The sequence below is a fragment of the Zonotrichia albicollis genome, chromosome 26 (genome assembly GCF_047830755.1).
Source record: "Zonotrichia albicollis isolate bZonAlb1 chromosome 26, bZonAlb1.hap1, whole genome shotgun sequence".
NCBI classification, from domain to species: Eukaryota; Metazoa; Chordata; class Aves; order Passeriformes; family Passerellidae; genus Zonotrichia; species Zonotrichia albicollis.
Genome location: NC_133844.1, coordinates 6,841,256 through 6,853,830, shown reverse-complemented (window position 1 = coordinate 6,853,830; position 12,575 = coordinate 6,841,256). Strand labels below are relative to the sequence as shown.

At 44.9% G+C, this 12,575-nt stretch overlaps 1 protein-coding gene across 6 annotated transcripts in view; it reads left to right on the top strand.

The window, feature by feature from the left end:
• NSD3 (nuclear receptor binding SET domain protein 3) overlaps window positions 1–11,446 on the top strand; it is a 38,204-nt gene extending 26,758 nt beyond the window's left edge. For 4 of the 6 annotated variants that reach the window (XM_074559204.1, XM_074559202.1, XM_074559203.1 and 1 more), the window contains 9 exons: window positions 2,165–2,321; window positions 2,800–3,002; window positions 3,436–3,548; window positions 4,551–4,820; window positions 6,154–6,270; window positions 6,370–6,511; window positions 6,860–6,966; window positions 7,298–7,502; window positions 7,984–11,446. In XM_074559204.1, coding sequence (XP_074415305.1) covers window positions 2,165–2,321; window positions 2,800–3,002; window positions 3,436–3,548; window positions 4,551–4,820; window positions 6,154–6,270; window positions 6,370–6,511; window positions 6,860–6,966; window positions 7,298–7,502; window positions 7,984–8,225 — 1,556 coding nt within the window. In that variant the 3' untranslated portion in view covers window positions 8,226–11,446. Of the gene's footprint in view, window positions 1–2,164; window positions 2,322–2,799; window positions 3,003–3,435; window positions 3,549–3,994; window positions 4,037–4,550; window positions 4,821–6,153; window positions 6,271–6,369; window positions 6,512–6,859; window positions 6,967–7,297; window positions 7,503–7,983 lie in introns of those variants that run through there. The other 2 variants (XR_012583818.1, XM_074559205.1) reach the window with 2 other exon arrangements.
• Window positions 11,447–12,575: the final 1,129 nt, after the last annotated feature.

The window sequence follows — 12,575 nt, the reverse complement described above, 5'->3', positions numbered from 1 at the left end:
GTGCCAAAGGGACTGAGGGGCAGTTCCTGCTGCTGGGGGGATTGAGATTTTCCAGATCCCTGGAGGCAGTTCCTGATGCCAAGGGGGCTGAGGGGCAGTTCCTGGTGCCAAGGGAACTGAGGCTCTCCAGACCCCTCTGGGACAGTTCCTGCTGCTGAGGGGATTGAGGCTCTCCAGATCCCTGGGGGCAGTTCCTGCTGCTGAGGGGATTGAGGCTCCCCACATCCCTGCAGGGCAGCTCCTGATGCCAAGGGAAAGAGGGGCAGTTCCTGCTGCTGAGGGGGTTGAGGCTCTCCAGATCCCTCTGGGGCAGTTCCTGCTGCCAAGGGGGCTGAGGGCAGTTCCTGCTACCCAGGGGACTGAGGCTCTCCAGATCCCTCTGGGGGCAGTTCCTGCTACCCAGGGGACAGAAGCTCTCCCCATCCCTGGGGGCAGTTCTTGCTGCTGAAGGGATTGAGGCTCCCCACATCCCTGAGGGCAGTTCCTGCTACCCAGGGGATTGAGGCTCTCCAGATCCCTGAGGGCAGTTCCTGCTGCCATTTCCTCCCCAGAGCCCTGAGGGGCAGTTCCTGCTGCTGAGGGTACTGAGGCTCTCCAGATCCCTCTGGGGCAGTTCCTGCTGCCATTTCCTCCCCAGGCCCCTGTGGGGCAGTTCCTGGTGCCAAGGGTACTGAGGCCCCCCAGGCCCCTGAGGGGCAGTTCCTGCTGTCTGTGTGCAATGCTCAGCTCTGGTGTTTCATTCCCCACAGAACTTTGGTTCCCCGGAGCGTTCAGAGCCGGTGCCCCATTTCCCAGCCCAAGTTAGGTCGCTGTCAGCGTTGTGAGATCAATGGCTTGCAGTAGTCCTGTAATTCCTGAAAACAAGAATTATTTTGAGCCCTGTGCTTAGCTTGAGCCGTATCTGCCTAATGCATCCCGAGAGCAATGTTGGGTTTTTTCTTGCTTAGCATTGACAGTTTTGTGTTTGATTTTGTTTGATTTTTTGCATCTCTTGGCATTTTCTCATCTTGGATAATGTTTCAGTGATTTGTCTGTATTTCCTCTGAAATTGCATTTGCAAAAAATACTTCAAAAATTTCATTATGGGTTTGGGAGCTCTGGAGGATCCGTGTGACTGGATTTTACTGGTTTTAGCAGAGGAAATACAGTGTTGGTCATGCAACTGAATTGTTTAAGGAATGCTTATTGTAACATGCAATGATCAATCAATGCAATGATATTTTGGGAAGTCTATAGGTGAACAAGATTTTCTGATAAAGGTTTGAAAGTGACTATTCACACTTCTTTTGATACTGTGATTGAAAATTGGTTTGAATACTGTCAAATCTCTCCCAGATTTTCCATCTGGGAGACAAAATCTTGTTAATTTTTAAATATATATACATATAAGAACATGTATATATATTTTATATACCTACATGTATAAAATATTACAGTATGTGTAATGTCATCTTACATGAGCTGCTTTGCTGAGGGTGGCTTAGAGCTGTGCTGTGGCTCTCCACATGTAACACATTGTCCAGCATGTGAGCCAACCAAAATAACTTTTTCCCAAATTAGTGTAAACTTCAGAAATTCATGTGAACCCCAGTGCTGAGGTTCCCTCTGTGCACCAGGAATTTTTGGGATGGGGACAACTCATGTGTGTCTCATTCTGCTTTATGTACTGGGCTTATCCTGGTAAACTTTTTGTGGAATAAACACTTTTATTACAACTCCTTTTCCTGTCCTTGCAGCAGAAAAGTATTGATCAACCTATAGGCTATGGGGTTGGTGCTCGCTAATGATTGCTGGGGATTCAGTCAGAGCAATGTTGATTGAAAAGGATTCTTGAAAAATGTGGAGTTTTGTGGTTGCTTTGGCCATCACCAAAAGCTGGTAGCACTGTCCCAGCTGCAGTGCTTCCCTTGGCAATGGTGCTCCTCCTGCCAGCTCACCTCTTGTTTGAATCCTCAGCTGCTTTTTTGTCTGGTGCAGCCCCAGCTTAGATTAAACCCTGCACAGTCCTTTTTAACCAACATTGTTAAGCTTGACTTGATCCCTTTCTCTTGCCATTTTTCTGTGGGAAATCTGGAGCGGATGATCTAAAATAAATATCAATTACTGTGCACGGGGGGGAGCAATCCTGACTTCTACAAACCAAGCAGGGCTTCTTTGTTTCAAGGTGGCAAACTGTTGTGCTGTGAGTCGTGCCCAGCTTCCTTCCACCCCGAGTGTCTGAGCATAGAAATGCCTGAGGGCTGCTGGAATTGCAATGACTGTAAAGCTGGCAAGAAGCTGCGGTACAAGCAGATCGTTTGGGTCAAGCTTGGGAATTACAGGCAAGTTCAACTTTTGGATGTTTTAATGCACTCTGGAATTTGCAGGAAGATAAAGCAGCTCAGTCATCATGAACAGGAGTAGAAATGCAATAATTCCTCTGCTTGGGGTCAGATATGGATGAAATGTGAATGCTGCAGCTTCTCCCAGGTGCTGGACTCTGGATTGCAGAACCTTTGCTCTGCAGAGCGTGGTCAGGATGTGGGAAAGCAGGGGCTGCCAGAGCCCAGCTGTCCTTGCTGGTGTTTGCTTTGGTCAGCTGCAGCAATACAGGTGCTTGCAGGTGATCCTGGAAACTCATTCTCAGGCCATGGATATGCTTAGAAGTCTTTCCCAAAATTTGAAGTAAGAACATTGCTTGTGTTTTGCATGGAGTCTCCCAGGAAAGGAAAACTGGCGTTTATTTCTCAATCCCATTAGGGAAACTGGGAAGCTCTGCTTCAGGGAACTTACATTCTTCTTTTCTCTCCTACTCTGCAGGTGGTGGCCAGCAGAGATCTGCAATCCCAGGTCTGTGCCTCTCAACATACAGGGCCTCAAACATGATATCGGGGACTTCCCAGTATTTTTCTTTGGTTCACATGACTACTATTGGGTACACCAGGGCAGAGTTTTCCCTTATGTTGAAGGAGATAAAAGCTTTGCTGAGGGGCAAACTAGTATTAACAAGACCTTCAAGAAAGGTAAAATCAAACAAAGTTTATAGTGGTTTATGACAAAAATTCCACGTGTTTGTGTCTCCATCACCACTTAACCTGCATGGGAATATTATGTGACTAGTGTTCTGTGTTCACGTGAAATCCAAGCATTGTGTTGATCCCTTGACTGCAGATAAAAATGTGTTTAAGTGCCTACTCATTGTGTGTTGTTGTGGGCCAGTTCAGTGCTTCCACAGTGGGGGAATGTTGAGATGGATCTTGGGCTCTGCTGCATGGGATCATTGTTCAGTATGTTGGTACCTGCTGATAAATTCATGATAAATTGCAATAACTAATTTTAACTTGTCTTTTTGTTAATAAAATTCTGTTCCTAGTCTTAAAAAAAAATAGACAGATGTACATATTTGATTAGCAGCAACTGGGAATGATTGCTTTCTATTCTGAATTCCTTGCACAGCACTTGAAGAAGCAGCAAAGCGTTTCCAGGAACTGAAAGCACAAAGAGAAAGCAAAGAGGCATTGGAAATTGAAAGGAATTCAAGGAAGCCTCCACCCTATAAACACATTAAAGTGAGTTGGCCTCTTTCTATTTTATTTTTATGCTGTGTGTGAGGAAGGATGTGCATGAGTAAGGATGCCTAGAGGAGGTGTGGCAGTGTTCAGGGGTGGGTTGGGTGGGGATCAGAGCAGCCTGGTCTAGTGGAAGGTGTCCCTGCCCATGGCAGGGGTTGGGGTGGACATTCTTTAAGGTCCCTTCCAACTCACACTGTTGTGTGATTCTAGGTTATGTACCTACACCAAGGTGTTCAGCCTAAAGAAATTCACATAAATAATTTTGCTGTTCTTTTCACTAATCTCTTGTTGTGTTTTACAGTACCCTAAAACACAGAATAAAATAATTTTTTACAGAATAAAGCACAGAATAAAATAATTTTTCTTGGCATTTTGGTGTCAGTTGTTGACTCAGTGTTCCCAATGCATTGCCTTCATGCCTTGTTGTGCCCTTTGCTCCCCAGTCCAACAAGGTGATTGGGAAGGTGTAGATCCAGGTTGCCAATTGGAAACACAGAATAAAATATTCTTTTACAGAATAAAATAATTTTTCTTTGCCTTTTCATGTCATTTGTTGACTCTGTGTTCCCAGTGCATTGCCTTCATGCCTTGCTCTGCCCTTTGCTGCCCAGTCCTACACGGTGATCGGGAAGGTGCAGATCCAGGTGGCCTACTGGAAACACAGAATAAAACACAGAATAAAATATTTTTTTACAGAATAACATAATAACATAATCTTTCTTTGCTTTTTTGTATCATTTGTTGACTCTGTGTTCCCAGTGTGTTCCCTTTCATCCTTTGTTCTGCCCTTTTCTCCCCAGTCCAACAACGTGATCGCGAAGGCGCAGATCCAGGTGACTGACTGGAAACACAGAATAAAATCATTTTTTACAGAATAAAACACAGAGTAAAATAATTTTTTACAGAATAAAAAATTTTTCTTTACCTTTTCATGTCATTTTTTGACTCTGTGTCCCCATTACATTGCCTTCATGCCTTGTTGTGCCCTTTTCTCCCCAGTCCAACAAGGTGATCGGGAAGGTGCAGATCCAGGTTGCAGACCTGTCGGAGATCCCACGCTGTAACTGCAAGCCCTCAGATGAGAACCCGTGTGGGCTGGAGTCAGAGTGCCTCAACAGGATGCTGCAGTACGAGTGCCACCCCCAGGTGTGCCCAGCTGGGGAGCGCTGCCAGAACCAGTGCTTCACCAAGAGGCTCTACCCCGACGCCGAGATCATCAAAACCGAGCGCCGCGGTTGGGGCCTCCGCACCAAGAGGAGCATCAAAAAGGTTCAGTGTTGTATTTGCTGAAAAATCTTCTCTGCCCAGGATTTTTCTCTTGAGAAGTCTCAGAAAATAAGTATTGCTTTGGAATGTTTTCTAGAGGTTGCTCACCGACAGTTGCATCTTTGATTGGTTCCATGTGAATTGTGTTGATTTAATGACCAATCCCAGTCCAGCTGTGTTGGAACTCTGGTCTGTCATGGGTTTTTATTGTTCATTCTTGTTGTAGCCTTCTGTTATCTCCTTTTTCTTTCTTTAGTATAGTTTTAGTGTATTGTATAATAAAGTATAATATAATATAATTTATTATTATCTATCTTCTAAGAACATGGAGTCAAATTCTTATCTCTCACCTCATCCTGGAGACCTCACAACACAACAACCCCCAATGAAGGCAGGAATGATGAATCTGACTCCATGTTCTTAGAAGGCCAATTTATTATTTTATTATCTTTATTATATTAAAGAATACTAAACTAAACTATACTAAAGAATACAGAAAGGATACAGACAGAAGGCTAAAAGATAATAATTGCAACTCGTGATTCTCTCCCCAGAGTCTGACACAGCTTGGCTCCAGTTGGCGAATAAGTCAAAAACAATATATGTGAAACCAATGAAACAATCTCCAAACACATTCCAAAGCAGCCCAACACAAGAGAAACAAATGAGATAATATTGTTTTCGTTTTTCTCTGAGGCTTCTCGGGAGCAAAGTCCTGGGCAAAGAGATTTTTCCAGAAAATGTGACAGTGCAGTGAGCCAGGGCAGGGCTGTGACAGCCATCAGGGTGGGTCTGGGTGAAAGGATTGCATTCTGCACTGTCACAGTCATATTTTCTGGAAAAAGCAGGCCTGAAGGGTTGCTTTTGAACATGGGGTTTAGCCATTAGTTTTATTAAATTCAGAACTTTTAAAATCTGTGTTTCATGAAAACTGTGCTACTGCAAATGTTCTGAGCCTATTGACTACTAAAGTCCTAATAAAAGAAATGTAGTGAAAATACTTACTGTAACAGTTCCTGTTTCCTGAGGAGTCTGTGAATATTGTCACATTGTCCTCTTTGAAAGAAAGTGGGAAATTTGAAAGGGTTTTATAGACCTGACAGCTGTCTTGTGTACTGAATGCAGGAGCAGGGCTGCCTTTTATTCTGCCTGGGTGTAATTCTAGGACAGCAATTACCTGGTGCATGTATTCACACTGTGCTACCAGACCAGTAAAGTGTAACACTTTCTGTGATGATCAGAGTCTTTTTTTATAGGAAATGCTTCTTTCTGTGCTGCTTCCCTTTATGATTGTGCTTAGGATGCAGAGATGACTTACTTTTGTTCTTGTTTGCAGGGTGAATTTGTGAATGAATACGTTGGGGAGCTGATTGACGAGGAGGAGTGCCGGCTGCGGATCAAACGTGCTCACGAGAACAGTGTCACCAATTTTTATATGCTGACTGTAACCAAGGTGAATATTGTGTCTTGTTTGATAGCAAATATCACTCAGCAGCAGGAAAACTCTTTACTTTGTAAGCACTAAACACATCTTTTGTCTTTTTTCATGAAGGACCGAATAATAGATGCTGGCCCAAAGGGGAACTACTCTCGTTTTATGAACCATAGTTGTAACCCAAACTGTGAAACACAGAAGTGGACAGTGAATGGTGACATTAGAGTTGGACTGTTTGCTCTTTGTGACATTCCTGCAGGTAAAAGCATGGCTCTATTTGGCATGTTTGCTTTTGTCTTGCAGTGGCCAAGTTCCTCACTTAGAATCATGGCTTTTTCTTTGAAGTGATTAATACCAGTGAAGTGTTTAGGAACTTTTCATTCATTGGAGTGGAGATGATACTTAAGGTTCCACTTTTAGCAGGGGTCTCATGGTAACAAATGCTAATGAAATGTCATTGTCACAGGCCTGTCTTCCCTCAGTGTCCTTGTGGGTGAATTGTTTTTCTTTAAATTTCAGGAATTAACATTCAGTTACAACCTGGATTGCCTGGGCAATGGCAGGACCGAGTGTCCACGTGGGTGAATTGTTTTTCTTTACATTTCAGGAATGGAATTAACATTCAATTACAACCTGGATTGCCTGGGCAATGGCAGGACCGAGTGTCACTGCGGAGCAGAAAACTGCAGCGGCTTCCTGGGAGTGCGGCCCAAGGTACATGGCTGGAACTGGAGCTTCTCCTCCCAAACCCAGAGATTCTCTAGGGCAAAGAGGGTTTGGATTTATTTCAAAATATTTATTTCTTTAGCATAATACTTTCTACCCTTGGAAGTCTCCAAAGATTCTATAGGCTGCCCTGCCATGCTGTTGTATCTGGCAGGAAGTTAATTCAGAAACATCTGAATGAGCACTTCTGGCTTTTAGAGCTTAAAAACTATTTTAAATGGGTCTCATTTAAAAAGAATTCATGCAAATAATTACCCAAAATTTACTTGAATGCTGAGGGTTTATAAGTGACTCTGTGTTGTTATTTTCTCCTTCTCAGACAGCATTTGCATCGGCAAATGAAGAGAAGGTGAAAAACGCAAAGCTAAAGCAGAAGAAACGGAAAATAAAAACAGAACAGAAGCAGATGCATGAAGATAACTGTTTCCAGTGTGGAGATGGGGGAGAGCTGGTCATGTGTGATAAGAAGGACTGTCCCAAAGCATACCACCTCCTATGCCTTAACCTGACTCAACCACCTTTTGGTAAGAACAGTGGCTCCTCCTGCTCAGCTTCTCCTTCCTGCTACAAGACAGTGTTGGAGATGAAATGCAGCATTCGTGTACATAAAATACAGTGTTCACTTACATTAAATGCAGTATTCATTTGCACCAAATTTGCTTTTGCAATGCCACTCACTTTTAGCAGTACATCAGGTGACTGTTCCTAAATGGAACTGGTGGGCAGAGGCTTTGTCATATATTTAATGTTGCTCTTGTTCTTCCTCTCCTTGAATCAATCAAACTTCCTCTTATTTTGATTGAAACATGAACATGATCTTTTTGTCTAAAAAATGCAGAACAGAACTGTGTTCAGTCAGATTGTTGTGCATGAGAAGCAGAAGTAGTGGCTGATTTTTCTGAACTTTGTTTGCACTCATCTGAGCATGGAGTGAGGCTTAAAGGCCAGCGCTGTCTCCAAAGTGCACTAATTCCAGCTCCTTTCTGTCTCTCCTCCCCTCCTCAGGAAAGTGGGAGTGTCCATGGCATCAGTGTGACATCTGTAGCAATCCTGCCGTGTCCTTCTGTGAGTTTTGCCCCCACTCCTTCTGCAAGGATCACGAGAAGGGAGCCCTGGTGCCGTCGGCGCTGGACGGCCGCCTCTGCTGCTCCGCCCACGACCCCAAATCTCCTGTGGCACCCGAGTACTGGAGCAAGATCAAGTGCAAATTGGAAGCACAGAACGCTGTGGAAGAGGCAAAGGAGTGAATTTGGGTTAAAAACAAACATGGGAGGGGAGAAGAGGGGCAGCAGGCGATGAACTCGGAGTTTGCAGCGCCACACTCGGCTTTGTCCTCGGAGCCGTGGCGTGTGAGCTGGAATGGGACCATTGAGCTGAGCGAGAAGGACCAGGCAGTGGTGTTTGGTTTTTATTGTTTGGTCTTTCTTTTACCCTTGAATGTGCTACAGCAGCTCTTACTGTTGGAAACCAGGAGCGTCTTGGCCTTTGAAGAAAACCGTAACACTTTTGACAGTGAAAAGAATATTCTGTTTAAAATAATGTTCTTTGAGTGTAGAAAGCAAAGCATAGCCACATATTTATTTATTTAATTTTGAAAGGGTGTTGAAGATCTGGCTTTGATCGGTCATCGTGTCTTTAAAAACAAAACAGCGAAGCCAACGTAACTTTTGTGTCTAGTTTATGGAAAGAGCAAAGCCTGTCCCCTCTGTAACACTGAGATGCCAAACAGACAGGTGTGGGTGTCAGACCAGGTGGCTCTGCAATGCCTCTGTTCCACTACTTATTGGTAAAGGCATTGGAGAAGGTAGGTTGTCTCTCATGTTTACTTCTGAATATTATTGTGAAGCTTTTCCTGTGAGAAATCAGGTGTGTGACTTCTGGGAAGTGCTCGTAACACAAGGTCTGGCAGTGAGGAGGAAATGCTCCAGAGCTGTCTTGGGTGTTTGCAGACATGCAGAAATTCAAAGTTTAATTGCACAGTGGTCATTCCTGTATCCCACCTATATTTTGGAAACCCCTCCCAGCCTCAGTCAGAGCTGAAGGCAGTCCTGCCAGTGGCTTCCTCACCTGGTTTGGTGGCAGTTCCTGAGTGATTCTTCAGTCCTGCCTTCTCAGGCTCCCCTTGGCTTCAGGGAGACTTGGCCACGTGAGGGACCTGACCCATGTGCATGTTGGTTTTAATGGAGTGTTAATATTTTTTTGTTGAGAGAGAGAGATCTTCTAACTTTAATCTTCATTGTTAATGGAGCTGAGGAACATCTCAGCACTTCCTCAATGAACAGGGTATTTTGTGTCTGGGTAAGGGGCCATATCCCAGCAGCCAGCTGATGCCTCAGGAGATGGTTCTGTCTTGAATTTCCTCTGTTAATCAGAGAGACAGACTCCTTCAGTGAGGCTTTCAAGGTGGCTTAGGTTGCCTCTTGCTCCAGAATTTTTTTAGAAAACCTCTATTCCTCCATTTTTTTTGTGCAAGGAGCCACAGGGCACTGGTGTCCCCAGGCTGGAGTTAGTTTTGGTGACTCTTCCCCCTCAGCCCACAATCTCACCAAGCACTGTCCCCTCCCCTGCCCTGGTACAGTGACTACTTCTGCCTTGTGTACTGATAACAGCTACTCCCTGCCAGCCTCTGCTCGTGGGTACTGAAAATAATCAAATCTTGCTGGCATCTGAGCCTTGGAATTAAGAACCTTGTCTCTGGAAAACTGCTGACACAAACCTGTGGGAACACAGAGACTTCTCAGATCAAGAAAAAAAAAAAATCTGTGTGGAATTTAGACCGTGTCTTGCCTCTGCCTGGTGTCCTCCTCATCCTCACACTGGTGTGCAGGGGGAGTTTTTTGTGTGTGCAATCAGTGATGGATACACTACAGTCCCTGAGCAGCTGCCCACAGCTCCCTTGGGGTGCCAGACCTGGGCCAGCAGCTTTGGGACCCCTAAAGCACTTCCTGCTGTGGGCCATGCTCCAGCCAGGCTCCAACACTAACCCTGCTGGATTTTGGTATTTTTAAACAAAAAAAAATAAGGTACAAAAAGGATTTTATTTTTCTTAACGTTTTGTGTGAGAAATGTCTCTTTTTATGCTCTTATTGAGGATGTTTAACCTTCTCAGAAATTCCAAACACAGCTCTTGCTACCAGTCTGTAAGGCCTGAGGTGTTCACTTTATATTCTTTGTTGGGCTTGATAATGTTCAGTGATTTTCTCTGAAGTCAGAGCATCTGATTGCAGCTATCAGCTGATATATTTTATATATATATATGTATAAAAATATGTATATGTATATATATATATATATATATCAGATATGTTGCTGGTACTGTGGTGCTTTGTGAGTGCCCCAGCCTGCTCCATTTATTGTGTCCATGGTGACCTGCTGAGCAGAGGGACGTGGTGTGGCAGCACCAGGACACCTTGGGAGCATTGGACAGGAGCACAAACTGGCAGTGGCCACCCTGGCAGTGCCACAGTGCTGTGCCAGGGCACAGAAGGCTTTAAACTCCTCAAATGCTGTGATGGGAGGCTGCTGCTCCTCCTGTGCCACTCCATGTCTTGGCTCACTTTGTGTTCAGACTTCTTAGAGATGCTTCTTTTTCCACCAAAAAGTGATTCATAGCAGCTGGGCTTGGACTCAGGAGGGAAAACAGGAGAGGTTGTTTAGTTTGTGAACAAAACTCTGAACTGAAGAGAAGGTGAGTCTTTCAGAAAGCTTTAACATTGAGAACAACCCAGTTCAGAGGATCTTGGTGACTGTTGTGAGTGCCAGGTTCAGATGCTAAAATGTGCATTTTAACCACATGTTTGTAAGCTGAGTAACCAGAATGCAGTTGCTTAGTGCAGCTCCTTTGTAAGGAAAAGATTGCACAGCTGTTCTGATGGATTGGCTTCAGCAGAGTGGGAGGCAGCTGCTGAATTCATTTGTGTGGGCTCCAAAATAAGGAATTTTGGGTAGTTGGGTCATTTCATGCTGAGACCTAGGGGAAATCCACAGAACTGGTAATTTTGGTGGAGAATTGCAGTGTGCTGTCCCAGCACATTGTTTTTCCTTCATGGGAACACATTGACACGTTTTTCACCTATTTTCTTGTTACATTTTTGGGGTGGCCCCACACTTGTGGTGACCTCCTGCCTCCATCTCTGGCACCTGGGCATTGCCTGAGCTGCCCTGCCCAGGGAACAGGGTTTGTGGTTTATTGGAGCTTCTCCTCTGCAGCTGCACCTGTGGCCAGATGAATTTAGAAGCAAAATTCCACAATTCTGTGATTCCAGTGGTGCAGGGGCTGGTTCCACCATTCCTCAACACATTATCTGTTGTAGCTGTCAGATTATTGTATAGATTGTCCTGTCCATAGGCTGTTGAAGCTCAGGAAGGAAATTTCGTGGGCAAATCACCTTCTCTGGTCACCACATGGTCTTGGAGAATCAGTTCAAATGGAGTACTAGGGCTGGAATGTGGATTTTTGGCCTTTCTTCTTTAAAAAACCCTTCTTTTATCTTAATTTCAGGATAGAATGGGAAAGACACAATTACTAGACATAACTATCAATGAGCATAAAATCTGTATATATTGAAACTTTACAGAATTATGTGGGAGGGGAAGGGGGGAGGGTGGGATGGGGGTGTCCGACGCTGGTACGGAGAAGTCACTTTAACATGGAAACCTCTGCCTCATTGAATTCAGGGTTTAATGTACTTGAAGCTCTGCGGTTCCTTTTACAGCTTTTTTTATTTATACATGATCTTTTGGTTGTTTTTTTTTTTTTTTTGTATATTGCATTGAAAAATGTCCTTGACTTCCCCCCAAATTCCTTCCTGCTCCTGCTGTGCAGTGGATCCATGGCAAACAGGAGGGTTTGGGAGGTTTGTGCTCACCAGGTGTTGCGTGGGAGACGTTGACCTTGGAGCAGTGCTGTCCCTTTGCTTCCCATCCCCATCAGCTTTCCCCACCATTTCTCTTTGTGTAGCAAAAACATTTGCACTTAAGATACACTCCTACACGTTGGATGTATTCCCAGTGTTGTTCTGAGGGAAAAAGGAGGAAGAGAAAAAGGCAAAGCCAGGAAGAAAAGAAAGGTTGTTTCCTGTGATATTGTATTTCCCAGTGAGCAGCTCAGGTCTGTGTTCCCCTGGGATTGGTCCTGCTGCTCCAGAGAGGGAGCTGGGGAGCTGGAACTGTGCTTTGTGTAGGGGATTTCTGTGCTTAATGTGAATAAAAAAGGGAAAACGTGTGTGAATTTGCCAAAGCCATTTACCAGTCCCTGTGCCCCGGGGCTGTGCCACCACCACCAGCTCCAGGGCCAGGCAGCTGTGGGGGTCCCTCTAGGGGGATCTGGAGGTGCCAGCTTCATGGGGGTCCCTCTGAGATGCCATCTGCATGGGTTCCTCTGGAGGTGCCAGCTGCCTGGGGTCCCTCTGGAGATCTCAGCTGCCTCTGGAGATGCCAGTGTTTGTAAGTTCAGTGGGTTCTTGCCTGGGGTCCCACCTTGCAGTTCTCTCTCGCTTTTGGGTCATAACCAGACCAGACAAACCCCTACACTCACTCCCTGTTCCAGGTGGATCTGTATCTCATTTTGGTGTCACTTTTCCACCAAGCCCCCAGGG